Source organism: Sorex fumeus, unplaced genomic scaffold (genome assembly GCF_029834395.1).
Source record: "Sorex fumeus unplaced genomic scaffold, SorFum_2.1 ptg000095l, whole genome shotgun sequence".
Taxonomy (NCBI): Eukaryota; Metazoa; Chordata; class Mammalia; order Eulipotyphla; family Soricidae; genus Sorex; species Sorex fumeus.
The window spans coordinates 2169254-2196777 of record NW_026606152.1 but is presented as its reverse complement, the minus strand read 5'-3'; the positions used below and the strand labels follow the sequence as shown (position 1 = coordinate 2196777).

The following is a 27524-nucleotide window of genomic DNA, read 5'->3' as shown; positions in this document are numbered from 1 at the left end:
GGGGCGGGCGGGGCGGCGTGGCGGGGGCGCGGACGGCGGGGGCGGGCGCGCGTTCCCGGAGAGGCCAGGCCTGTGCCCTGCGAGGTGCTGCTGCTTGGCGGGTCTGGGGCGCGCTGCCCGCGTCCGCAGCCTCAGCCTGGACACGCGCCGTGCGGTGAGCCGTCGGGGCCCTGCCAGTCCTGCGTCCTTGTCTTGAGACCAAACACGCTGGGCTCGTCCAACCTGCGACCCTCACCGCCACTCCGCTAGCCCTGTGACCCCCCACCCTGCAGCTCTCTGCTGCGACCTCTCTCCTTGACCTCTAACCTGCGGCCTTCGCCCCCTGCTAACCCACACCCGTCTCACGCTCTGGGTCTGGCCCTGGGAACGCCTCTAACGTCTCACGCTCGGGCCTCTCACCTGCCCCGGCTCTCCTGCGCTTCCCCGGACTCCGTCCCTCGGAATCTCCTTGCCTCGGCTAAGGAGTGACCTCTCACCCTGAGACCTCTGACCTCGTGACCCACGGAGCCTGCCCTCCTGGCGCCTCTGCGGGGGCAGGGGACCGCTGAGGGCCTTTCAAGAAAGGAGTGGCCCTGACCCACCTGTGGACTGTCATCCTGGAGACCCAGGGCGCACCCGGGTGCCGTCCACGACCCTGCTGGCGGCCCTGGTGGGACTGAGAGAGGAACCTCTCAGTGCGTCCTCCTGGGCCCTGCCTGCTCCGTGCCTGTCCCTGAACCAAGGCCCCCGGCATCCAGGGCCTTTGACCCCCCCCCCCCCCCGTTTCTCTCTGAAATGAACCCCCTTTGTGGAAATGACCTGGGGGGAGCCCCCTGAGAATCGTTAGTGAGGGGTGCTGGACACTCGGCTTGGTGCTCACTTTACTCTGTTCTGTTTCCAGCATGGAGCAAGAGAAGGATGACTGCCCGGAGGTAGGAGGCCAGCCCCACGACAGCTCTCCTAATAGTGCTCAGGCTCTGGGGGTCATATCCCGGACCTAGAGGGGTCCTGTTTGCTCTGCTGGGCAGCTCCGCCGCCCACTCAGTTGCGTGGAGCTCACAACAGGGCAGAGAGCTTGGTCTGCCTCTGTGAGACCACCCCCGCCCACGTGCCTGTCAGCACCTTAGCCGTACACCAGAGAGCTGACACACTGGGAGGCTGGCTCAGAGCCCAGGCTGCACCCAGTGTTCCTCTGAGTTTTGGGGGTAGGGTGGCCCCTGCAGTGCCAGCCGGTGTGGGGGAACAGGGGACTCTAGGCCCCTTAGGACAGTGTTTCTGGAGGTGAGGGGCTGGGGTGTGGGCAGAGAGCTTCACTTGGTCCCAAGGGGCCCTCCAGGGGCCGGAACCTCAGCAGAGCACTCACGGACAAGCCACCACTTGAGGCCTGTAGTGCTGGGACCCACACTGGCCTCTGCCCTTCCCCGCCCTGGAATGAAACAAACACACTTGTTCCCAGAGCCAGTTCTTTGCTTGGTTCAAGGCCAAAGGGGTCTCAGATCTCCTGTCTGGGGCCCTGTGCGGTGCCGGACAGCTGCTCAGTGTCCGTCTGAGATCTCAGCCAGGACTCTGCTCACGTGTGGGAGCTGTTCTGGGGACAGGGCAGGGCCCAGCACTGCACTTTGTGCACTGCGTGGTTGAATGGACCTGCAACCTGCTCCCCACGAGTACCCCCGGCCAGAGGACATGCTTTTGCCCCCCTTCATGCTCTGGATTTCTGAAGTCCCCAAATATTGGTGGCACCCATGGAACCTTCTCACTGGGTTTAGCTTGCCCAGTATCCTGAGACCCATCGGGTTTCTCTGGTCTCTGCACACACCCTCTGTCCAGGCCTGTTACGTGGACAGTGTTGGCACTGAGGCATGGGTTTGCGTACCAGGGCCAGCTGGGTTCGGAGTTCAGACTCAGAAGTGCTGATCACAGAGCTGTGCTCCAGTCTGGTTCAGCCATTCTGGGCATGTCCCTGATCTTTGGTGACCTATGTCCCCCTTTCAGGAAAATGGCTTCTTTTGTGCCCCCTTGGAAACTTCCCTTTCAGGGGCTGTTGGGCCACATTGGCAGTGCTCAGGGGACCATGAGTGGTGCTGCAGGCCCTCTTGGCAAGAGGTTCATCTTGTGCCCAGGGGAGCTGGTGGAGGTGATTTCCCAGAGGAGAGCTGGGCGTGTGCGCGGGGCTGGGTGCAGACCTCTGCTGCTCTTGGCTCTGCCCTCAGGCCGGCTTCTGTCTGGGCGCTCTCCTGCACTCCTGGATGTGGCGGTGGCTGGAGCAGCAGTCACAGTCCAGCATGGTAACTGCTCAGTGCCCGGGGGGCGGCGGGCCTGAGGGGGTGGCGGTACTCAGCTGGTCTCACCTGAACTGACGGCTGTCTCCTGCCCAGCTGACGGGGGTCCTTCTTGGCGCCCTTCTGGCCCTGATCCTGGTGGGCATTGTGGTCTTCTTCCTGCACCGGAGGCTGAAGCGGCTCCGTGAGTACCTGCTGAGCAGGGGCTAGCCCTGGAGGTGCTGTTGGCACCATGTCGGACATGGCCGCACAGGTGGGGACAGGACTGACTGGCCCTGCTTTGCACTGTCTGCAAGCTGGGGGCACATCCTGCTCGGCTCAGATGACCCCTGTGGTCTCCTTATAGGTCAAGTGCCGCCGACCCCTCAGTACAGGTTCCGGAAGAGAGACAAGGTCCTGTTCTACGGCCGGAAGATTATGAGGAAGGTGACTCTGCTGCAGTCAGTCCCTGGGGTGGCACAGTCGTCCCCACCCCGAGCCCCTCAGATCTCTCCGTGGCTCTGTCCTGGCCAAAGTCTCCAGACTTGTGGCAGCTGTGGAGACCAAAGCTCCCCAGCCTCAGAGGTGGAGGGAAAGGGCCAGGCCTTTTCCCGTGTCCCTTGGAGTGGCTCAGCACACACGTGGGCACAGGTGGCCTTCCCAGGACTGCGCTGAGACCCCCCCTTCTCAGTGTTGAGCCCCTGATGGGAAGGCTGAGCAGGGAGGCCCCCAGAATCTGGAGTGGGTGAGGTTGGTGGTGGCCAGCAGGGGCTATCCGCTATGCCCCGAGGGCCGTATTGTTGGCCTACTGGATCTGGGCCGAGGAGAGCAGGAGCCTGGTCCTGTGGGCTGGGCCACCTGGAGAGGGAAGGAAGCATGACCTTCAGGAGCCCAAGGTTGGCAGGACGTGGCTGCCCCTGGCTCTGCCCAGGGAGGGCCATGCTTACTGCTCTACCACAGTGGTCTGGACTGAGGAGTGGAGAACCTTCCAGTCCCAGGGCAGCCTGGGCGGAGCTCATGCGCCCGCCCGGGCATCAAGCCAGGGAACTCGGCAGGGTGCAGCTGCCAGGGCCTGACTCGGGTGGTCCAAGCGGCTGAGCTGGAACCGTTTGGTCAGAGCCATTGTTTTCCCTGCTTTGCAGGTGACCACACTCCCCCACACACTCGTGGGGAACACAGTGCCCCCCCGGCAGCGGGCCAGGAAGAGGACCAAGGTGCTGTCTCTGGCCAAGAGGTACTTGGAGCCCTTACAGCCACCCTCCCATGGGTGCTGGTCTGCAGGACCCTGCTCATACCCCACGGCTGTTTCCCTGCAGGATTCTCCGCTTCAAGAAGGAGTACCCCACGCTGCAGCCCAAGGAGCCCCCACCATCCCTGCTGGAGGCCGACCTCACAGAGTTTGACGTAAAGAGCTCTCACCTGCCCTCGGAGGTTCTCTACATGCTGAAGAACGTGCGGTAGGAGTGCCTCCCGGGGCTGCTGGGGCTGTGTTTACCCAGCAGCCCTGCCCAGCCATGACCAGCCCTCTGGGTTTCTAGGGTCCTGGGTCACTTCGAGAAGCCGCTGTTCCTGGAACTCTGCAAACACATGGTCTTCATGCAGCTCCTCGAGGGGGAGCATGTCTTCCGGCCCGGGGAGCCGGACACCAGCATCTACGTGGTGCAGGACGGGAGGCTGGAGGTGTGCATCCAGGACACGGTACGCACCTGTCCTGGGCCAGGAGTCAGCATGGAGTGCAGGCTCAGCCCCACCCCGCCTGCTCCCCTGGCACTGCCAGGAGCACTGACCAGGGAGCAGTCCAGCACCTCTGAATGAGACCCAAAAGTGAGGGGAAAAGGGTTGTTCAGGAAGGATGTATGTGTGCAAGTGTGTGCACAGGTGTGCATGTGAGTGTGTGCCGTGAGTATGCAAAAGAGTGTGCTTGAGTGAGCAAGTGTTTGTGCTTGGTAATGTACGTGTATACCTGGGCCTGTGTGTGTGCCAGGATGAGAAAGTGCATGCAGATGTGTGTGCAACTGTGAGTTTGAGTGCCTGCGAGTGTGTGATTGTGTGCATGCAAGTAAATACATGTGTGAGTGTATATGTAAGTTTGAGTGTGAGTGCGAGTACAAATGTGTGTGAATGCATGTGAGTGCAAGGGTGAGCGAGCATGTTGGTGTGCGCAGGTGAGTGCATATCTTGTGTTAGTGTGCGAACATATGAGAACAAGCACGTGTCTGAGTAGGAGTGTGTGAGTATGTATTTGAGTGTGAGTGCCAGTGTATATGAGTGATTTTGAGTGCCAGTGTGTGAATGTGAGGATGTGTGTGAGTACGTGTGTGAATAAGAGCATGTGTGTGCATGTGTGTTTGAGTGCAAGCCTGAGTGTGAACGTGTGTGTGAGAGTATGTGTGTGTTTGTGGGTGTGAGTGTGTGTGTGGTGGTGCAAGCCTGTGTGCACTTGTGTGTGTGAGTGTGAGCATGTATATTTGAGCTTGAGTGTGTTTGAGTGTGAACATGTGTGTGAGTGTGAGCATGTGTTTGAGTGTGTTTGTGAGTGCGTGTCTCCTGCGAGAGCCGGTGAGAGGGCGGGCCTGCAGAGCCTCTCAGCTGTGGCTGCTCCCCAGCAGGACGGCCCTGAGATGGTGGTGAAAGAGGTCCTTCCCGGAGACAGCGTCCACAGCCTTCTCAGCATCCTCGATGTCATCACGGTGAGCCCCCACGTGCAGGTGGTGGGGTGAGGTGCAGGACCTCTGTCCCAGACAGCTCGCACCACACAGGTCCTTCCTACCCCGCACCGGAAAAGCCCTCTGGGTCTTGTGTGCCACTGTAGGCCTAGCGGGTGTTCCCAATGAGTTCCCGCTGGTGCCGGGTGGGAGTCTGGATCAGACTTGGATTTGGGGTTTTGGCTTTGGGGCCGAGCCCTCTCTCCCAGGCCTGGCTTGGCGCATTGAAGGACCAGGTGCCTGTGGAGACTGGCGGGTGCAGGCAGCGGGGTGGGCTGGTGCCTTGGAGCCTTTGGCCTCCTCTACCCCCTTCCTCTGCTGCCAACTCCAGCAGCTCCATCCGCCCGAGCTCCTCGTTCCAGCCAGCAGCCCATCAGAAAGCAAGTCTATGTGTTTCTTTGCTTCTTTGGCACTCACAGCTCAGTGCTTTGGGCCAGTCCTGGTAGTACCTGGGGGGCTGTGCAGGTCTCAGGGTCGGACCCGGCCTCCTGCATGCCCGGCCTGTGCTCTCCCTCTGCAGCCCCACTTCCTCTGCTTACTAAGCCAGTGCTCCACATGCACAAGTGCTCCCGGGCACATTTCTGGCCCTGTTTGGAGCTTGATCCCCGTGGTGCTCAGGGAGCCCCAGGCACCCCATGGCCTGGTGCGATGGCATACGGCCTGGCATCTGGACCAGACTGGCAGATCAGTGTTGGGCCCTAGGATGTGGGACTCCTGGGCGTCTGTGGTGTCGAGGACCCCCGGGTCTGTCTAGGGAAATGGTCATGCCTGGGATGGGACCGGGGTCGGCTGCATGCAGGAAAGCCCTCCCCGACACCTCACCTGGGCAAACGTGTGCGTCTCCTGGCTGCTTGCCTCCACAGGGATCAGAGCGGGGCCCAGCGCGGGCAGCGCCTGATCGTGCGGCCACCCCCCGTCCTGGTCCTGTTCTCAGCTGGGCTGCTTGTGCTGTGGGTGTGTTGCAGTTGGCCTTAGTGTCTCGAGGCAGAGCGCTCCTGGTTCCTGAGGGATCAGAGGAAGCTCAGGGCACTGGCAGTGCCCGGACGCTCCGAGGGGCAGGCTCTGGGGAGGCCACGTGAGGGGTGTTTTTGGAATATAGCTCTCAATATTACAGGGGGTCACCACATGCTCTGCCGTGAGCTACTCTCAGTTGGGCACAGCGGGGCTGTTGTGGACGGCTCTCCACCCTCTCCCATGTGGCTGAGCAGAGCTCAGACAGTTTCTGTACGCTGTGGGGAGCCAAGGGGAACATGGCCAAAGTGAGTACCTGGTCTGGGGATGGAGCCAGGGTGTGACCAGGAAGACAGGACCGGGGGACCCTTGGTAGGTCACTTCCCGGACTAACAGCTCTCTCTCCGTCCCCCCCATCCTCCTCTCCCCACCCCTCCCCTTCCCCTTTGTCCCCCTCTCTCCCGTCCCTCTCCCTCTGTCTCCTGACCCCCACCCCGGCCCCTTCGTGGCTGCAGGATCACACGGCCCCCTACAAGACGGTGTCCGCCCGGGCCGCTGTGCCCTCCACGGTGCTGCGCCTCCCTGCTGTGGCCCTCCAGGGCGTGTTTGACAAGTGCCCAGAGACCCTGGTGCGGGTGGTGCAGGTGGGTTCACTGCCCGGGCGGCCATGTCCTGCAGCGCTGGCCCTCCCGACGGGTGGGTTTTGGGGTACTTTTGTGTTTGCCGGGCCCCGTAGCGTGCGTGTGCTCGGCCTCCTCTCCTGGAGGGTCAGCAGCTCCCACGATCTCACGCCGTCTTGGGCCATGGGGCTGCTGTCCCTCCAGATCATCATGGTGCGACTGCAGAGGGTCACCTTCCTGGCCCTGCACAACTACTTGGGCCTGACCACGGAGCTCTTCAACCCTGTGAGTGCTGGGCCCTGTGGGGAGGCCTCTGTTTTCCCCTTTGGGTCCCCAGGATGGTGGGCGGATGGGGCCTGACTGGAGAGCCGGAGGCACTAGCCCCGTGTCCTCCAGGAGAGCCAGGCCATCCCCCTCGTGTCTGTGGCCAGCGTTGCTGCTGGGAAGGCCAAGAGGCGGTCACTGTGTGTTCCTGACGAGCGGCCCCCTGGGCCCGGAGACCCAGGTACAGCCCCCACCAGCCACTGACTACCCTGCCCAGGAAATGCCCTCCTTCAGGGTCCCCTGCTACACTGACCCCGACCACACTGTCCCCTGACCACACTGCCCCCCAGTCACACTGTCCCCTGACCACACTTCCCTCTGACTACACTGTCCCCCCAACCACACTCTCCCCCGACCACACCGCCCCCTGACTACACCACCCCCTGATCATAATACCTTCTGACCACACTGTCCCCATGATCCCTCCAAACTTTCTACCCTTAGCCTCCCACAATCCTCCCTGACCCCCCAACTACACTGTCCCTGAGATCCCCCCATCCCTCCCCTGACCTCACAGTCCCATTGCCCCCCAACCACATGCCCCCCCCCCACACCTGCAAACATGGAAATAAACTGTCTCCTGGGAAGGAGTACTGAGTGGTGACTGGGCAGGAGGCAGGGTCACAAGAACTCGGGGGCCCCCACCTGGCTCATCAGCAAGCTCACAGGGAGCCCCAGAGTCCTCTGCTCTCCATGTCCTGTGTCTGTGTCTCCCAGAACATGGCTGGATGCAGGGCCGAGAAAGCACCTGAACAACCCAGGTTCTTTTTTTTTTTTTTTGCTTTTTGGATCACACCCAGCAACGAACGCTCAGGGGTTACTCCTGGCTCTGCACTCAGGAATTACTCCTGGCGGTACTTGGGGGACTATATGGGATGCTGGGAATCGAACCTGGGTCGGACGTGTGCAAGGCAAACGCCCTACCCGCTGTGCTATTGCTCCAGCCCCACAACCCAGGTTCAGTCTCAGGTGCTGCATGAGTGAAACCAGGAGTGAGCCCTGAGCACTGCCAGGTGTGGCCCCGAAATGAAAATAGGTAAATAGCCAGTACATAGATAAATAAGCAGATGAGCGAATAGGTCCTCCATCCATAAGTGCACAGGTAGCAGACAGGTGAATGGGTAAGTGGGTAAGCCACTAAGGAGGGCCCAGGGGCCCCCAGAGCTGATGCAGGTTTGTTGCCCTGGCAGCACCCAGCACCCCAGGTGTGGCTCTGAGAGTCCACTGCCCTTTCCTAAGGGTATCTCTCCCCCTCTGCAGACCGAGGAGCCAGCCATGCAATGGCCAGTGGACCTCTGCTGAGGAGAAGCCACTCTGTCCCACTGCCCGCTGCCCACGAAGAGGTCTCAGACGAGCTCACCAGTGCCCAGGCAGGCGACCAGGGCCCTTCAGCCCCACCAAGTAAAGGCACCCCTGATGCTCCCTGGCTCTGAGTGTTGGTGGGTGGGTGCCAGGCTGTTTCTGCTCCTTGTGGTGGTCCCCGGGCAGCCTGAGGGGTGCGAGGGCTCTGTAGTGTTTGCACGGAAAGTGCCTGTAGCCTGGGCATGTGTGCCCGGTGCCACAGGGATGCAGGAGGCTCTACCAAGGCTCCCGAGCACGTCCATGTCGGCCGGAGCGGCCTCATGTCGCTGTTTGCAGGGTGTGCAGCAGGAACCCCCTCCAACCCTAGTGGCACATGTGACCGAGCCACTGTGCACCTTAGCCCTGAGGAGCGGCACGACAGCACCACACTCAGCAAGGTAGGCCTGTGCACAAGGTCCCGTGCTGCGGCCAGCTTCCTGTAGGCTGCTGACGGGGCTCCCGTGTCCTTCAGTCCAGGAAGAACGTGACGGTCACCGAGACACCCTCTGCAGTCTTCCACTACGCAGAGAGCGATGTGGACGAGCCTGTGGCCAGCAAGAAGACGGATGCCATCCTCAAAGCGGCCAAGAAGGACCTGCTCACTCTGATGGAGCTGGATGTGAGTGGGCTCCTGCTGCCTGCAGTGGGCACATTCCCAGACTTCTCCAGGCTCCTGGGACAGTGGCAGCACCCTGACTAACCTGTGATGGACAAGCGGGAGCCTGAGACCAGCGGAGCCCCTCCAAGCACCTGCATGGGCTTGTGTGTCCTGCTCCAGCTGTGTGCCCGTGTCCACGTGATCTGCTCTCCCTGCATGTGTCCACACTCTGCTGTGCTGCTTCTCTGTGAGCGTAGTGCTATTGAGGTGGTCCACTCACTGGGCCCTTGGTGCTGCCACCTCCTCAGACCTGGTCTCAGTGTGTCATCTCCTCAGACCTGGTCTCCGTGCTGTTGTCTCTTCACACCTGGTCTCAGTGTTACCTCCTCAGACAAGGTCTCAGTGTGTCATCTCCTCACACCTGGTCTCAATGTGTCATCTCCTCACACCTGGTGCCAGTGCTGTTGTCTCTTCACACCTGTTCTCAGTGTGTCTCCTCAGACCTCGTTTCAGTACTGTCGTCTCTTCACACCTGGTCACAGTGTGTCATCACCTCAGACCAGGTTTCAGTGTGTCACCTCCTCACACCTGGTCTCAGTGTGTCATCTCCTCAGGCCTGGTGTCAGTGCTGTTACCTTTCTCAGAATTGGTCTCAGTGTTGTCACCACCTCTCACCTGGTCTCACCTCCCGGTGCCTGCTCACTCATGTTGCTGTGGACTCAGAGGCTGTGGGCTTGGACCTCCTGCACCCCGACTCCCTGCTGCACTCTTGCCCCTGCCTCACACTTTGTCTCTCCCTTCTGAACTGCACTGTGAAGGCTCTGGCCTTCCCTGTGTTCCCTCTGCTTTGGGGGCTGCTCTCCTCTGTCCTTTTTACTGAAGATCCCTTTGAGGGGGCTGGGTGAGAATGCAGGCTCAGGGGTGCAGGCTGGTGTATGCGTGCATCCTCAGCACTGCAGGTCCCTGTCAGCGTGTCATTCAGCCACGTGACAGTTGCCATCAGTCTTAGCTCTGTTGGGGGTCAGGAGTGCTCCCTGCTTGTCACTCACCTGCTCCCTGGCACTGAGCATGGGAAATGGGACGGTTCTTGGGGGTTCAGAATGGGATTGTTCTGCAGATGGTCTGGCCTCAACTGTGGACAGGGCTGTGCTCTGGTCACTTGAGTCCCCATGGGAAGGGGCTGAGCTCGGTCCAGAGGCAAAGTGGCTGTCAGACCCCACAGTGTTCTGGGGTGCAGGAAAAGGTTTTCAGCAGGACTGGGGTCAGGCAGGAACTGCGGCTCACACTACCCCACCCACCCCTGTGCTGTCTCCACATCCAAGCTCACGGTTCTGTCCTGCCATGGGAGATGGACACGCCCTGTCCTTCTGACCATTCTCAAAGGTCCTCATCCCAAGCAGTGCTTTGCTATGCCAGTTTCCCTCTGGGGACAGATGGGTGACTCTCACAGAGCCTCTGCTGCTGACTCCTGTGTGTCTGTCCTCAGGACCCCTCACTGCTGGATGGCCGGGTGACCCTCCTCCATGTCCCTGGGGGCACAGTAGTGTCAAGGCAGGGCGACCAGGTGAGCTGTGGCTGTCCGTGGGAGCTGGTGAAGGTGTTTGTGCCCTTGAGACCACCCTGCCCCCCCACACAGGGTCTCTCTGACCGAGCACTACCTTGGACCCTGTAAGGCTCAGGTTCTTGCCCTGCACGGCAACGTCACCTCCAGGCAACATATTCTGTCACACTGTCCCCAGAAAGGGCCTTTGGTTCCCGAGGAAGCAGGATGCCAGGGACTCATGAGTCCCAGCACGTACTTGATCTCCCATTTGGGAAAAGCCTGGGCGTCAGCATTGGGCTGTCCTGTCCTGCTGTCCTCTCTGTTCCCTTCCGTCCAGAGCCCTCTGCAGTGCTGAGGTGCAGAAGGCCCTTTGTGGGCGGGACCAGGGCCAAGGACTGGTGCCTAGCCCAGCTCTGAGTCTGTCATGCGTCTCTGCCCTGCTCCTGAGGCAGCGGTGGGGAGGCCACAGGAGGGACCCAGACAGCCTGGGAAGGGACAGTCTGCCAGGTTGCAGCCCCCCAGAGCTGCCTGGTGGCCGCCTGAGCCCTGACTCTGTCAGGATGTGAACATCCTCTTCGTGGTGTCGGGGCTGCTGCACGTGTACCAGCGCAAGATCGACAGCAGGGAAGACACCTGCCTGTTCGTCACGCGCCCTGGGGAGCTGGTGGGCCAGCTGGCCGTCCTCACGGGGGAGCCCCTCATCTTCACCATCAAGGCCAACCGAGACTGCAGCTTCCTGTCCATCTCCAAGGCTCACTTCTATGAGTGAGTTTGCGTGGCTCAGCTTGGACCGGAGTCAGGGAGGCCGGGGCAAGTCCTCAGAAGGGCTGGACAGAGCTTGGGGATCAGGATTCCTGGTTCCACCTGGCTCCTCCCTGAGAGCCGCTGGAAGCTGGCCCTAGGCAGTCCACAGCTATAGCTCCCTGCTGACCAGGGGCAGCTCACTACTGCCACGCTGTCCACTTCCTCCACCGACTGTCCTGGAAGGGAGACTGGTGACAGGAGGGCACTGTCAGTGACCCAGGGCTGCCCACAGGATCATGAGGAAGCAGCCGAGTGTGGTCCTGGCTGTGGCACACACAGTGGTGAAGCGAATGTCATCCTTCATGCGGCAGATGGACTTTGCACTGGACTGGATGGAGGTGGAGGCTGGACGCGCTGTGTACAGGTGAGACCCTGTCGTTGCAGAGCAGGCTTGCCCCACACACGCCTGCACACCAGGCTCTGGTCAGTGGCCCTGCAAGGCCATAGGACAGTTCTTGGGCTTGTCACCGTGGTCATGGTCCCTGAATGACAGTGTCCACATGGCCATACCCAGGGACCTGTGTCCTCATGGCCTGTGTCCCTGTGACCTCTGTCCCTGTGAACTGTGTTCCTCTGTCTCTGTGGACTGTGTCCCTGTGACCTCTGTCCCTATGGACTGTGTTCCTCTGTCCCTGTGGACTGTGTCCCTGTGGACTGTGTCCCTCTGTCCCTATGGACTGTGTCCCTGTGGCCTCTGTCCCTGTGGGCTGTGTTCCTCTGTCTCTGTGGACTGTGTCCCTCTGTCCCTGTGGACTGTGTCCCTGTGGCCTCTGTCCCTGTGGGCTGTGTTCCTCTGTCTCTGTGAACTGTGTCCCTCTGTCCCTGTGGACTGTGTCCCTGTGGCCTCTGTCCCTGTGGACTGTGTCCCTGTGGCCTCTGTCCCTATGGACTGTGTCCCTCTGTCCCTGTGGATTGTGTCCCTCTGTCCCTGTGGACTGTGTCCCTGTGGCCTCTGTCCCTGTGGACTGTGTTCCTCTGTCTCTGTGGACTGTGTCCCTCTGTCCCTGTGGACTGTGTCCCTGTGGCCTCTGTCCCTATGGACTGTGTCCCTCTGTCCCTGTGGATTGTGTCCCTCTGTCCCTGTGGACTGTGTCCCTGTGGCCTCTGTCCCTGTGGACTGTGTTCCTCTGTCTCTGTGGACTGTATCCCTCTGTCCCTGTGGACTGTGTCCCTGTGGCCTCTGTCCCTGTGGACTGTGTTCCTCTGTCTCTGTGAACTGTGTCCCTCTGTCCCTATGGACTGTGTTCCTCTGTCCCTGTGGACTGTGTCCCTGTGGATTGTGTCCCTCTGTCCCTGTGGACTGTGTCCCTGTGGCCTCTGTCCCTGTGGACTGTGTCCCTGTGGCCTCTGTCCCTGTGGACTGTGTTCCTCTGTCTCTGTGGACTGTGTCCCTCTGTCCCTGTGGACTGTGTCCCTGTGGCCTCTGTCCCTATGGACTGTGTCCCTCTGTCCCGTGGATTGTGTCCCTCTGTCCCTGTGTACTGTGTCCCTGTGGCCTCTGTCTCTATGGACTGTGTCCCTCTGTCCCTGTGGACTGTGTCCCAGTGGACTATGTCCCTGTGTTGGGTCTCTGTGGCCTATATCTGTATCCCTGTATTCCACACATGAGCACATTCATCTTTAACAGGAGGTGCCTTTTTCCCCCCCTTTTGGGTGACATACGCAATGCTCAGAGGTCACTCCTGGCTCTGCACTCAGGAATTACTCCTGGTGGTGCTCGGGAGACCACCTGGGATGCTGGGGATTGAACTCGGGTCGGCCGTGTGCAAGTACATCTTCCCCGCTGTACTATGGCTCCGGCCTGACAGGAAGTATCTTCTGGTCGCCTGAGGCCTGGGCTGTTGGGAAGCTGGTCTGGGGTCTGAGAGTCCCCGGTGGGCCAAGGCTGGGTGCCCAGTGTTGTACCTGTGCCCGCAGGCAGGGGGACAAGTCAGACTGCACATACATCGTCCTCAGTGGCCGACTGCGCTCGGTGATCCGGAAGGAGGATGGCAAAAAGCGCCTGGCCGGGGAGTATGGCCGTGGTGACCTCATTGGAGTGGTGGGTCCCCCCCGCCCCTGGGTGCCCTATGGCTCTGACCCAGTGTTTTTGTCTGTGCTACTGCATGGGCTAGAAGCTGAATTGCCCCCAGCCAATCAAGAAGAGGAGCAGCTGTGCATCTCTTTTGGTCTGGGCCACTGCCCGCCGCGGGTACCATGGGTCATTGTCCATGAGGTGGTGGCCCCGGGGGACTCCGGCTGCTCTTGCACAGGTGGAGACGCTCACCCAGCAGGCCCGAGCCACCACCGTGCATGCTGTGCGGGACTCAGAGCTGGCCAAGCTGCCCGCGGGAGCACTGACGTCCATCAAGCGCAGGTACCCTCAGGTGAGACTTTGCCCAAACCTGGGTCGGGGAGGGGGGTGCAGGCACCAGCTGCTCCTTTAGGCATCAGCATGTTCGTCCAGCGCCCAGTGTGGGGCCTCTATGCAGTGGGCGGAGCCCTTGGCCTGAGTACTTAGTACTGTGCATGGGCCCAGACCGGGTGTTCCCTGTGGACTATGTCCCTGTGTTGGGTCCGCAGGAGCAGCGGGCACAAGCTCTGCACCCTGTGGATGACCTGGCTTCTCTCTGGTGGTCTCCTGAGCACCTTAACTCTGTGGTGTCTGGGGGGGCTGACCCTGGCTTTGCGCCACCTGCCACTACTGTACCTGGTGCTGTAGCAGGTGGCACTGCCGCCCCATGCTGTGCCACACCCATCCCCTGTCTGTGACGCTGCTGTACCTGGCATGTGTGCTGCATTAGCTGGCACTGTGCATGGGCAGTGGGTTTTTGAGTTTCAGGGAAGGGGCCTCTGACTTTGGACCCAGCAGCCATGCTGCTGCCGACCCTCTCTTGGGTACCAGCCATCCTGCCAGGCTGTGCCCATCACCGGCAACCTTCTCTTAGTGCAGAGCTTGCCTGCTTCCTTCTCCTGGGTGATGCTTCTGGTTGTAGGGATGCGGCTTCTGGGTGCAGGGTGTGTGCCCGAGGGGTTGAGTGCCAGCTACACCCTCGGGACAGGATGGTGGGGTGGGCTCAGCAGGCCCCACACGTGTGTGTGACACTTACTGATTATTGTCTTGGTTTTGGGCCACTTCCAGCAGTGCTCAGATCTTAGCAGTCGCACCTGTGCGCTCAGGGCTGAAGGGGCAGGGCCCAGGGGCCATATGTGGTGCCAGGTCTGACCTGAGTCACCCATGTATCAGCCAGGGGCCCTCCCCTCTGTACTCTCTGCAGCCCCCTGTGGCACTGCACTTTCTCACCCACGTGGTTAAGCTGTTTTCCCACCCCGGATGGCTGATGGCAATGGATGTAAGAAGGAGAAAACAGGCCAGGCTGGTTGGTGATCAGTTGTGGTTTATTCTGATCTCTGTCCCGCTGTTTATTCCGTTCTCCCCACGTGCCTGTTGCAGTCTCACACTGCCCCTCATTCCTGTCTCCTACTTCCCCCAGGCTAGTCTCCCTGCACTAGCCTTCGTAACTCGAAGCCTAGTCTAAAACCAGCCTCCGAGCACTGGGGGTAGTAGCTACACCTGTGTCAGATAGCACAATCGACACGCAAAGCCCTTCCCTTCCTTCCAGGGAAGCTCTTCTAAGACACAGATCTCCTGCTAGGAGATCTGCTCAAGGGCCAGATTTCATCTAAGGACACACTTCTCCTTTCCTTAGTCCCTAAACAATCATCTCAGATGTACTTCTTAATAATTCTTCTGGTCATTTTGTATGGAGAGAGTAAGAGATAAGGGGTGGCTCTCCTGGGGACATCTCGCTTGAGATCCCAGACTATAGTTCTCAGGCCAGATTAGTCCTTCCTAACCGGAACTGGGTCCTTGTCTAGTCACTTTTCTTTGGGTCATAACAGAATTTGACCATGACCATGCTCTTTAATTTATTCGAAGTTTTACGTCAACTGTCCCATTTCAATGCCAGGATAGCTTACAGCTTGCCCTGGGTTCATCCAGTCTCTTCGTTGGAACCCTACTTTGGGGTGCTGGGAACTAAGGACAACTGAGGCTTAAGATGAGTGAATATGACAGATGCCCAGGAGTAAATACTACTCAGAGTCAATTAACTCCCAGGTTACAAAAGCGTAACATTAACTGTCTTCCTGTGTCTACACAAGAATTGCTCTAAAGTAAACTATGCAAATTACGTAAGAAAAAGAGAAAAGCAATATTTCTCTTACAAATACAAATCCAGAGATCTCTGAAGAATTTGACTTTACAAGTCACAGGTACTTCTTAAGGACAATGGTGCTTTTAGTGGAAGCAGAGCACAGAGAAGAGGTTGAAGATAAACACAGAGGAGTGCCTTGGGAGCACTGTGATGGGTGTAACCTAATAAACCTAAATTCCCTCTGGCAAGGGAGAAAGGACAAACCAATGTTATCCTACAGCCCACCACATGTGGGTTTTACTTGGAGGTCACACCTGGCAGTTCTCAGGGCTTCCTCCTGGCTCTGTGCTCAGGGATCACTTCTGGCCAGCTTGGGAGACCTTCAGATGGCTGGAGATGGCCGTCCTATCTCCCATCAGTTCACGGTGCAATGGGCAATTAGGCTCTGAGTACCATCTCCCAGCTTCCCTTTTTTCCCATTGATGTTCTCAGTTCTGTGAACACTTGGCTCACACGAAGGTTTGCCTCACACCCCCAGACTCAATCAGCTTTGTTGCATCTCCTCAGGGGTTTGGCTACAACCTTGCATGGCTGAGGGTCTCAGTGTGCTGGTTGAGCGGGGCCCCTGGCCATGGCTGCAGAGGACACCCCTGTCCCTTCCTTTGCGTGAGGCGTGCAACCCACGCTCAGTGAGGGATTGCAGTGCAGACTGAGGTGCAGCTGATAGGGGGCGTCCTCTGGGAGCTCTGAGACCTGGGTACTGCGTGAACCTCCAGAAGTTTCGGTGTGATGGAATCAGAGCTAAGCAGACACAGCTTCTCTGCAGCATATGCTCTGGTTGGCCTCAGCAAGTAGGAAGCACCCAGCTCACTCGGCTTCCAATGGAAGCTCCAGCAATAACACAGCTTGTTACATTCCACCTTGACTGGGGGTCTCTGGTCTGGAACAGCAGTGTCGGACCCACAACTGCATCCTTGTTCCAGAACCTACGTGAGGCCCAGGCTGAGCCTTCCTCACTGCCCTGAGCTAGTGACCTGAAGGTGGGGTGTGGGAAGGGGCCCAGCAGTTGGACTGCTGTGTTGGCAGGTACAGGGGACAGTGGGAATGGGACCCGAGGGACGTCTCACCTGTTTGGTTAAAGGTGAGGTTTGCTGGGCCAGAGACCTCGTCAGCAGGTAGGGTGCTCACCTTGCATGTGGCCCAGCCACCAGGACTCACCCCTGAGCACCGCTGCATGTGACTGCAAAATGAAACAAAAGACCCTAAAATTTGAAGGTGAGGTTTGGGGTCTTTGCTCTTCTCTGCACAGGTTGTGACTCGCCTCATCCATCTGTTGGGTGAAAAGATCCTGGGAAGCCTCCAGCAGGGTCCTGGCACAGGTACGTCGTAGGGCCTACATACCACTCACCTGCCACAGCCAGAGGCAAGCTCCGTGAATGAGGCAGCGGGCAGCCCTCCAGGGCCCCTCAGAGAGGGACTGGGGCAGGGAAAGAGCGGCCACTTGCCTTCCGCCGGCTTCGCTCACCCCGGCCGACCCTTCACTCGCCACTTCACTCAGGCCTTCACTCGCCACTTGGCCGACTATGAGGTTGTGTCTGCGTCTGTGGCTGTGTGTGTCTGTGTGTCTGCCTCTGCGTCGTGTCTGTCTGTGTGTCGGTGTCTGTGTCAGTGTGTGTCTGTGTCTTTCTGTGTCTCTGTGTCCTGTTGCAGGGCTGTGTCTGTGTGTGCATCTATGTGTGTCTGTTTTGCCAAAGTGGCGCTGTTTCTGTGGGTCTGCATCTGCGTCCGTCTGTCCTACTGCTGCGGGCTGCATCGGTGAGCAGGAGCTGTGACCGTAGCAGGGGCTGACCCACCTGTGGTGGCTGCCTGGGGTCCAGCTGACTTCCCGGGCTGTGACCCCGCCCAGAGGGTGGCCACACAGCACCTCTGCCATTTGCCTCCTCCCTAGATCTGTCATCTTCCCTTTCATGTCCTGCTGACATGGGCTGAGTGGGGGACAGGCTGTCCTCATAGCACCCAAGCTGCAGCCAGCCTGTGTCTATGCCAGCAGGTCACCAGTTTGGACTCCACGCCACAAGCAGCAAGTGGGACTCGGGGAACCCGGCCAGCAATCTGTCCACGGTGGCCGTGATGCCCGTGTCCGAGGACGTGCCCCTCATGGCCTTCGCCCTAGAGCTGCAGCATGCCCTCAATGCCATCGGTAAGTGGGGGTGCCGAGAACCCTGGGCCTTCAGGGGGAGCTGCTGTCCACGGCTGTGCCCTTGGGCGCAGGCCCACATTTCTTCAGAATTTGCTTGGGAAGCTCCGAGCTGAGAGTTGGGGCTGGGAAACTTCCGTTTTCCGTGGTGGCTTTACTCCTTCAGAGTTTGTCCCGATGGGGGCTGGAGCAATAGCACTGTGGGGAGGGCACTTGCCTTGCACACAGTCGACCAGGTTTGATCCTTGGCACCCCATATGGTCCCCTGGGCCCTGTCAGGAGTGATCCCTGAGTGCAGAGCCAGGAAGAAGCCCTGAGGATCTCTGGGTGTGACCAAAACAAAACAATAAATGAAGAACATTTTGTTCTGGAGACATCGGATACCGGATCAGTGCCGAAAGCAGCACGAGCTGTGCTGGAGACCGTGTGGGGGACGTGCCCGGGGGGTGCAGGGCGCAGGCGCCTCTGGCTGCTGCATCAGACTCCACTCTGGGTGCAGCTGGGCCTTCGCCCTCGTGGCAGCCTCCTGCCTGCTCAAGGGGGTGCCAGGCATCGGGGGCATCTGCAGAGCCACTGCCAAGTGCCCCTCGCCCGCAGCCCCTCCTGATGGCCAGCAGCCCTCTTGGGGGCCACTTTGCCTGTGGATGTCCTATTGCTTCATCCCTCATGCGGGCAGCTCTGGTGGCCTTCGTCCCACCACCCCATCCTGCCCTGTGTCTGTCTGTCCTGCCAACAGTGCTTGGCCTCCTCTCATATATGGGGACCGCCCTGTGTTCTCAGTGTTCCGTTCTCTCTGCTGGGGTGAGCTCTCCTGGGCTCTCCGCACGGCGGCGCATTGACTGCTGGCACAGATGGTTCCTCTTTCGTCTCCACTCTCGCTGGGCTGCTGCTCTGGCCCACGTGCGCAGAGCCAGGCTGGCGCCTGCGGCCTCCTCAGCCCGCTCGAACATGCTGGGCTTGGGCCCCTCCAGGTGTTCTTGGGGGTGGGGGCAGCACCCCGAGTCGGAGCGGCCCTGTGGGCATCCTCCCCTCCCCCTCTCCCGCCTCCTTTTGCAGTTGCCCATGTGTGGTGGTCTCTCGCTGGAGTGGGGGCGGGACATAGTGGCAGCGGTGCTGCCACACTCCCGGGGCTGAGTTGCTGAGGCCAACCCTGGTAACTTGGTTGTCATCAGTCCCCTGCAGCCAGAGGGTAATCTGCTCTGTCTGCTTGCGGGGCTCCACGTCAGCAACGGCCCCTGCAGTCCTGCTGTGACCCCACGTGGCTGCGGCGCCGCTGGTCCTGCAGGGTCAGCTCCGTGTGTAGCTCTGGACCGAGGGCCTTGCGGTTGCTCCCCTGCTCTGGGGGTCGCCTTGCTCTTAGCCTCGGCCATAGTCAAGCTTCTTCCCAGGACCCACCCTGCTGCTGACCAGCGAGAACATAAAGCAGCGTTTCGGCTCTGCCGCACTGGACAGGTATGTGGCCTTGACTGCACTGGACAGGTCCAGTTCATCTCCTTCCTGGTGGCTACAAATGTGGCCCAGAGAGGCAACCCTCCGGGTCTATGGCCCCATGTCTGAACCCCATGTCTGTCCCCCCGCCTGTCCCCCGTCTGCCCCCCTGCCTGTCCCCATCTGTCCCCTTGCCTGTCCCTGTGTCTGTCCCCGTTCTACCCCCTGCCTGTCCCCGTTTGTCCCTCTGCCTGTCCCCCTTCCTGTCCCCATTCCTGTCCCCCTGCCTGTCCCCATGTCTGTCTTCCTGTCTGCCCCCCTTCCTGTCCCACTGCCTGTCCCCCGTGTGTGTGTCTGTACCCTTCTCTGTCTCCCATGTCTCTGTTCCGTGTTCTCTTCCATGCCAACCCTCTGTGTTTATGCCTATTGTAACACACTTGTTCCCCCCACCTCGGTGAGGTGCCCCGGCAACCTCACCTAGGGCCTGCTCGGCTGTTCACCATGCTCAGTCTGGGGGCACTGCTGGGCCCCCTGGGGTCCTCCTGCGGGGTTCCCACCTCCCCGGACTTGGAGGTCTCCGAGGGATGGAGTGCCAGGCAGGAAGCAGAGTCTGCGTGTCTGCCCAGAGGGTGAGAGTGTAGCATTCGCAGCATCCACGAGTACCGGCTGTCCAGCTGGCTGGGCCAACAAGAGGACGTCTACCGCATCGTGCTCTATCAGGCGGACAGCACCCTCACGCCCTGGACGCAGCGCTGCATCCGGCAGGCCGACTGCATCCTCATCGTGGGCCTTGGAGAGCAGGAGCCCACGGTGGGCGAGGTGGGTGCCCAGAGCCCTGCCCACCTCTGCACCGTGCTGGGAGACCACCCGGCGACAGGGGTCCCGCCAGCTCTGGCGTCCTGGCTGGCCACGTCCTGACCTCAGCTGCATCCCTCAGCTGGAGCGGATGCTGGAGAGCTCGGCCGTGCGAGCCCAGAAGCAGCTGGTGCTGCTGCACCGGGAGGAGGGGCCCTCGCCATCCCGCACTGTGGAGTGGCTCAACATGCGCAGCTGGTGCTCCGGCCACCTGCACCTACGCTGTCCCCGGCGCGTCTTCTCCCGGAGGGTCCTGCCCAAGCTGGTGAGGCTTGCCCTGGGGCCCAAGGCCCACCCTTGACCTGCTCTGCTCAGGACTCTGAGAGGGTGTGTGTCCCAGTCAGACATACTCCTGCAGAGCTGCCCCTCAGGTGGTCCGAGTTCTCAGGGGCTGGCAGGAGCAGTCAGGGCTGTACACGGACCGGACCGTTGCTGTCCTGCCCTGCCCCCCCGTGGGCCTCACCCCCTACCAGGTCTGAGCCAGAACCTTCCCCCAGGGCTCCCATGTCCCAGCAGGACCTAGTAGTCTCATGGTAGCCCTTGAGTGTGGCCTCTGAGAGTCCTCCAGGCCAGCAGGGGTCCGCTTGGGCCGGCACTGCAGGGACTGGGGGGTTGGGGTCAGGCAGGCCTCATCCTCCTGCTCTGTGGCCCCTCACCAGGTGGAGATGTACGAGCGGGTCTGCCAGAGACCCCCGGACCGCCACTCGGACTTCTCACGACTGGCCCGGGTGCTGACGGGCAATGCCATTGCCCTGGTGCTTGGGGGAGGGGGAGCCAGGTGAGTGCTCACAGTGTGACCATCTGTGTCCCCACCCATCTATCTGTGTGACTCTCCTGCTCTGGGCAAACCCCTGAGAGCAGCCACCCTCACTTCCTGTGCTTCGTGATGCCGTCCTGACCGTCACTGTGTGGGGGCATTCTTGGGGGCACCTTTCCCTCCTTGGGCTAGGGGCCTGACCATGCCTGGCCAGCTCTATCTTGTTGTTCTCGCCCTCTGGAGCGGGCAGTGGGTAGGCAAGGCCCTGCACAGCACACAGAAGGACTGACCTTGGACTTGTGCCACCTGTGCTGCCCAAGGCCCTTCAAGAGTGCACTGGAGGGAGGCAGGTCAGGACACTCGGCCTTCTGTATGTGGGTTTTGGCTTTGATTTGGGGGGCCACACCCAACGGTGCTCAGTGCTTACTCTTGGCTCTGCACTCGGATCCTGGTAGGCTTAGGGGACCCTCTGGGATGCTGGAGATGGAATCCAGGCTGGCCACATGCAAGGCCAGCAACCTCGCTGCTGTCCTATCACTCCAGCCCCTGTAGCCATTGGTTTCCTCTAGGCGCTGGTTGAAGAGCCTCTTCCTCTGGCCTGAAAGCACCAGGGGCCCTCCTTCCCCTCCAGGTCCCAGGGCAGACTGCTCTCAGGCCACTCCAGGCCCCGGGGCACATTCCAGCCAGCCCATCCTCTGGAGGTCTGGCCCATCTCTGAAGCCCCAGCCCCTGCATGGGCTTCTCACTCCCAGGGTCCCCCGTCTCCTGCTCTTCTAGCCATTTGGCGGTTTCTTCTGATGCTTCCTGCTGTCACTGACATTCGTGTTCCCAGTGAGTCCCTTGCATCCATGCGCTGTGGCCCCAAGGGGTCACCAGTGCCCATGTGCTATGTGCCCTCGGCCTTCCTGAGAGCCTGGACGTGGGCTCCCCGCGTTCCCTCCCTCTGCTGCTGGGCCCTGACGTCAGGTTGGAGGCAAGACACTGCCGGAGTCCGCCCTCGTGATCTCATGAGCCACATGCATATGCCACGCCCCACGACTCCCCACTGTCTGCTTGTGACTGGCTGCACAGAAGCCTGAGCACCAAGGCTCGCCCCTCCCTGAGCACCGGGGCATGGGGCAGATGTGTTTGCTGCTGACAGTTCAGCAGAGACTCTTCTCTTTTTCTAGGTTGTGCTTTTCTTGGGTTTTGATGTTTTGGTTTTGGGGCTACACCAGTGGTGCTCAGGGCCAATTCCTGACTCTGCTCAGGGATCTCTCCTGGACGGGCTTGGGGGACCGAATGGAGTGCCTGTGATGTAACTGGGGTCGGCCACATGTAAGGCCAGTGCCCTGCCTGCTGTCTATGCTCTGGCCCCAACTTTCAGAGGGCTGTGAAGTTCCACTCTTTCTGAAGCCTTCCAAGCAGTGTCCATGGTACAGGGCCCTTCCCTGCTGCATTCAGCCCGGGGACTGTGTGGACTGCGTGGCCTCCCAGGTCCACCAGGACCGGCCCATCGCAGAGTCCCCCTTGTGGGTGGGTTCACACCTGCCCCAGACCTGTTTGGGCTCATTGTTCCCACTTGAGCCAGGGACCATCTCCCATCCCCTTTTTCTTGGGGCATCTCTGTCAGAGAGCAACCCCAGGATGTCTACAGAGCTGTGTCCATCCCGGGCAGCCCGGGAGGAGGAGGCAGCTCTGGGGCAGTTTCTGATTGAAGCTGGGCTGCTCCCTCACTTGGTCTGGCAGTGCCTTTGTCAGAGGCTTGAACACGCAGAGCTCAGAACCAGGGAGTCTCAGCCCCGTCCTGGCCTGTAGTGTTTGCATGGTTCTGCGTTTCAGTGTCCTTAGAACCAGCCTGTCAGTGTCTCCCAGAAAACTCCTGCTGAGATCCCAAGGGGCAGATCCTTTAGGCCTCTTATCCTGGAGCCTAGTCCCACCCAGCCTCCCACCCATTGATTCTCACAACTGCAGTCTGGACCCTTACATACCCGTTAGAGACGTTTACAGCATCGTAAACTGTGCCTTTCATGTTTCCTTTTCAGTTTTCTTGCCCCGATACATAAATACAAATGAAGGGACCAGAGAGATAGGACAGGGGTGCAGGTGCATGTCTTGCCACATGGCTGCCCTGAGTTCAATCTCTTAGGGTCTCCTGAACCCCACCAGGAGTGCACCCTGGGCCCCACATGTGAGGCCCAAAACCAGACAAAATCTTGTGTTTCTTTGGGGTTGGGGCTACCCCAGGTGCTCAGGGCCTCCTCTCTGCAGTGCTCCAGTGACCAGGCAGCGCTGGGCTCCTGCTGGTCCTGCACTCCCCTTCAGCCACTCCCTGGTCCTGTGTGTTGCTTCCACTGGGTGGGGGAGGCTGGAGCCACACCTGACCGTGCCCAGGGGCTTCTCCTGCCACTGTGCTCAGGAGTGGCCCCTAAGGGTGTGAGGGGACTGGATCTGGGGTCAGTGGGATGCGAAACAAGTGTGTCCCTTTCTGCACTGGTCACTCTCGTGCCGTGCTGGCCTCTGGCCTTTCTCAGTGCCTTGGTCTTGCCCTCCAGCTGCCCCGGCCATGGCGAGTGGCACACGGCCCTGCCCGTCAGTGCCAGTGCTGCGCTGAGCCCTCACTCCCACCTCCCGCTCTGAAAGGCTTGAGCCTGTGTCTGCTCGTTGCGCTGACACTGTCACAGCACTCACCTGCACTCAGGACAGTGAGTCTCTGGCACTGTTTACTTCCGGAACTCGCCCACCCTGCTGCCCGCCCTGCACGTCCACCCCAGCTGCGAGAGATGCATGCTCAGGCCCCACCACTGGGTGCCAGCTCTATGGGCACTGTCCTTGGGTCTGTGTGGGTCATCTCTGGGTCCGGTCAGAGTCCCTGGTCTGGGTGGAGTCCATTGTCTGGGGGTGTCCCTGGCCTGGGGGGCTTCCCCGGGTCTGGGGGTGTATTCCTGATCTGGAAGGCTTCCCTGGGTCTGGGGGTATCCCTAAGTCTGTGGGGGCCATCCCTGGGTTTCTGGGATGTGGCCCTGGGCCTTTGGGGTCCACCCATGGGTGCCCACTTGTGGGCTGGCTGCAGACTGGGCCTACTCAGCGTTTGGTCTCAGTGTCAGGTGTGTGGGTTTTCATGTGGCTCGTGCATGGTGAAGGGAGCATAGGTCTCGGCTTGGGATGCAGCCAGCCTGTTTGAGGGCCCCAGCCTCCCCAGTTCCCACCTGCCTTGGCATACCCTCCTGGCCTTACACTCCAACAGGCTTTGGATGGTGTCTTGTTGTACCGAGCTGGCCACTGGGAGTGGGTGTGAAGGATGCCAGGGGCTATGCTAACTCCCACTGCTGCTCTGTGTTGGCACAGGGGCTGCGCTCAGGTGGGCATCATCCGGGCGCTGACAGAGTGTGGCATCCCTGTGGACATGGTCGGAGGGACATCCATCGGGGCCTTCATGGGCGCCCTGTACTCAGAGGAGCGGAGCTACAGCCGGATCCGCATCCGGGCCAAGCAGTGGGCAGAGGTACGGGCAGGTACCCACATGTAGCCTGCAGGACACAGGAAGAGGGACATCGAAGGAGGACGCTAATTTCGAGGCACACCTGGTGGTGCTTGAGGGAGCCCACGTGGTGCCCAGGCTCAAACCAGCGACTCCTGCAGGCAAAACCTGCCCCACCTGCTGGGCCACTCTGTGGCTTGGTGCAGGCCCACTGACTGGCCAAGAGAGCATGCGGCACTGGCTGGCCGTAACTGAGGTGCTGGACACAGCAGCAGCTCGGGGGCTGTCCAATGCCCAGGAGCCCTGCCTCAGGCCTCCCCTGGAGCTGTTATGGGTCGGGCTCTCAGCCACAGGTCAGCAGCACAGGGTGGGGTCTTGGAGGACACGGGAGCTGTTTGTCCACAGTGGACGACACTACTCTGGCCAGCGAAGCAGTGGGCGAGACTGGGGTGAGTGTGCTGAGGACAGGTCACCACTGCTGCCTCCACTGGGGGGCCTGGGAGGGTGGTCACAAGCATTCCAAGCTCATGTATACAGAACAGACAAGGCTAGTGGCCCCGGGATAGCCAGACCCCACTGGGAGGCTGTGTGGAAACAGCCACCTGCAGGTGTGGGGCAGGTCGGCCCAGGCTCCATGTGGCAGCAGGGGGTGGGTGGTCAAAGGGTGTGTGTCCCCTGAGAGACCAGCATGGACCCTCACTGGCAGGACACAGGGCCGCCCTGTCCCTGAGCGGACCACCCAGCTCTCTTCCCACCTTGCAGGGGTCAGGATGGCCACTGCATGATGGCTGCCCTGTGTTAGTGGCTCACCTTCGCTTGCCCCCGGAGAAGTGCAGAGGCCATGGGGCGGGGGGTTGCCCAGAGGTGCTGCCTCTGTCCCTGAGCACAGGCTCGTTCGTTCTGGCAGCCCGTCAGCCTGAGCAGTGGGTGGCTACCATCTCCCTGGGTCTCTCAAGCCACCCCTGGGGACTTGCTTGTGACTGGAGGGCTGAGCTGTGCTCACTGAGCCAGCAGAGCTCACACAGGGTCTGAGCAGTAAGGAGTGGACAGCTTCCCACAGAAGGACGCGCCTGCACCTGTGTGCGGGCACAGTGCTGGGAGCCTGGAGCACCCGTGCCTGCCGCTTCAGGGGCCTGGCAGGTGTCCCTGTGCCCCTGCAGGACATGACGTCAGTAGTGAAGACTGTCCTGGACCTGACCTACCCCATCACATCCATGTTCTCCGGCGCGGCCTTCAATAGCAGCGTCTGTGGCGTCTTCAAGGACCGGCAGATCGAGGTGCCTGGCAGCACCTGCCCAGGGGCCCAGCATGTCTCCTGGCCTGTCCCAGACTGACTGGGCTGAGAAGAGACCCCTCCTGTCCCCCTACAGGATCTGTGGATCCCCTACTTCACCATCACCACAGATATCACAGCCTCTGCCATGCGTGTCCACACTGATGGTACTGCGGGCCCCTGCGACAAGGCTCCGGGGTGGGCATGAACTCGAGCAGGACCTGAGTGTGTGCAGCCTGGTCCCATCCCTAGCACCTAGCCATGGGGGTCTGGGGCAGGGTGGGGACTGGCCCTGCGCCACTTGAGAGGCCCATGCGCTGGGCGGTGTTCAGGATGAAGAATGGCAGCTGGGAGGCGAGAGGGAGCTGGGGCTTAGAAGACCCACCTGGGGCAGCAGAGTGGCCTTGAGGATGGGCTCGGGCCATGGACTAGCACTGTTCTCCAGGCTCTCTGTGGCGGTATGTGCGAGCCAGCATGTCCCTGTCCGGCTACATGCCCCCACTGTGTGACCCCAAAGATGGGCACCTACTGATGGATGGAGGCTACATCAACAACCTCCCAGGTACCTGTGACGGCGGCACTCCCTCTTCTGGGGGCTGGGGTGGGCCGGGATGGCTGTCGGCTCTGCTGCCTGGGCTTCTGGGCACAGGCTGCCAGGCTGTGCTCCTCGCAGGCAGCTCTGTCTGGTCCCACCTTTGCTCTGTCCTGGCTGCTGACCGGGTGGCCTCCCCTAGCGGATGTGGCCAGGTCAATGGGGGCCAAGGTGGTGATCGCCATCGACGTGGGCAGCCGGGATGAAACAGACCTCACCAACTACGGCGATGCTTTGTCTGGGTGGTGGCTGCTTTGGAAGCGCTGGAATCCACTGGCCACAAAAGTCAAGGTGGGCACAGCTGGGCAGCACTTCCCCCAAAGTCCTGGAACAGCTGCCGCATCACCACCCCTGCTGCGGGTGGCCAACGAGTGCCTTCCTACTTATGGTCCAGGGCGGTGAGGGACACCTGAGACCAGCTCAGGACAGAGAAGGCAGCTGGGGCTCCATGCTTCCCCGGATACACCAGGCCGGCTGTGCCCCGTGGGGCGGGAGGATGAGCTGGGCCCCCTGACTGTGAGGACACACAGGTGCTGAACATGGCTGAGATACAGACACGCCTGGCTTACGTCTGCTGCGTGCGGCAGCTGGAGATGGTAAAGAACAGCGAGTACTGTGAGTACCTGCGGCCGCCCATCGACAGCTACGGCACCCTGGACTTCAGCAAGTTCGACGAGATCTGCGTATGTGCACGCCCTGCGCCACCCACCCAGCCCGCTATTCTGCCTGCTGCGCGGCCCTTACTCACGCTCTTCCCCGCGAGCACAGGAAGTGGGCTACCAGCACGGACGCACAGTGTTTGACATCTGGGGGCGCAGCGGCGTGCTGGACAAGATGCTGCAGGACCGCCAGGGCCTGAGCAAGACAAAGGCTGGCGACGTACGTGCCTCTGGAGCGACCCCCAGAAGGTGGGTTCTGGGGGTGCAGCCAGGTTGGGCACCCCAGCAGTGGGAGCTGTCCTCCATCCCACAGGTCCTAACCTGCCCCAGTGCCTCCTTCACGGACCTGGCTGAGATCGTGTCCCGCATCGAGCCTGCGCAGGTGGCCACAGTGGATGGTGAGTGGTCCCCTGCAAGGCCCTTGCTGCTGGGTGCCCAGTGCTCGCCAGCCCTGAGCCGAGTCCCCCGCCACAGATGAGTCTGACTACCAGACGGAGTATGAAGAGGAGCTGCCGGGGGGCATCCCGGATGGGGACACGTATGCGGACTTCCAGAGCACACCCGCCATCACAGCCTCCGACTCGGTGCGCCCCAGCTCCACCCGACCCCTGGCCCAGTGGCTCCCTCCCCTGGGCCCCCTCCCAGCCTCCCTGAGACACCCCGTGTGTTTCCAGGAGGAGGAGCCCACCCTGCGGCACAGGCTGGCCAAGATAGGTGGTCTCCCGTCAAACACACCCTGAAGCAGCGGCTCGGTGGGAAATAAGCCCTCCTATGGCCCTGTGTGCTGTGCTGGGGGACTTGGGCCTCTCGCACCGGCAGCTCCGAGGGGGACCCCACCCGGTCCCCGCGTGCACGGTCCCCGCGTGCACGGCAGGGATGGGTGGGGCAGCTGCGTGCCCGGTGCCGCCCTGGGTGTGTCAATAAAGGTGGAAACTATTGTGCGGGCCTGATTACTGGGCAGAGGGACACCGGCGTCCCCCTGGCTCTGCTGGGTCCCAAAGGCCTGCCAGGCAGAGGGGACCCGCCTTCCTGTCCCGCAGTCAC

The 27524-nt window shown here is 60.8% G+C and overlaps 1 protein-coding gene across 6 annotated transcripts; it reads left to right on the top strand.

The window, feature by feature from the left end:
• The first annotated feature begins 59 nt into the window (after positions 1-59).
• PNPLA7 (patatin like phospholipase domain containing 7) lies at positions 60-27417 on the top strand. 6 transcript variants are annotated; one of them, XM_056132873.1, is made up of 36 exons: positions 60-154; positions 881-911; positions 2190-2264; positions 2355-2442; positions 2605-2684; positions 3380-3471; positions 3554-3694; positions 3776-3935; positions 4844-4927; positions 6409-6537; positions 6718-6798; positions 6910-7018; positions 8098-8238; positions 8476-8576; positions 8651-8797; positions 10263-10340; positions 10927-11084; positions 11356-11487; positions 13041-13164; positions 13376-13489; positions 16569-16638; positions 17307-17459; positions 18845-18908; positions 19535-19703; positions 19822-20004; positions 20399-20517; positions 23824-23980; positions 25117-25233; positions 25327-25396; positions 25675-25791; positions 25964-26112; positions 26352-26504; positions 26590-26700; positions 26794-26878; positions 26955-27064; positions 27155-27417. In XM_056132873.1, exons 2-36 carry the CDS (start codon positions 882-884, stop codon positions 27218-27220), a joined length of 3957 nt encoding a protein of 1318 aa, XP_055988848.1. In that variant the 5' UTR covers positions 60-154; position 881; the 3' UTR covers positions 27221-27417. The 6 variants fall into 6 exon arrangements, with proteins under 6 accessions (XP_055988848.1, XP_055988850.1, XP_055988847.1 ...); XM_056132875.1 differs by having other exon boundaries at positions 61-154; positions 4847-4927; positions 10879-11084; positions 17310-17459; XM_056132872.1 differs by having other exon boundaries at positions 61-154; positions 4847-4927; positions 10879-11084.
• The last annotated feature ends 107 nt before the right edge of the window (positions 27418-27524 follow it).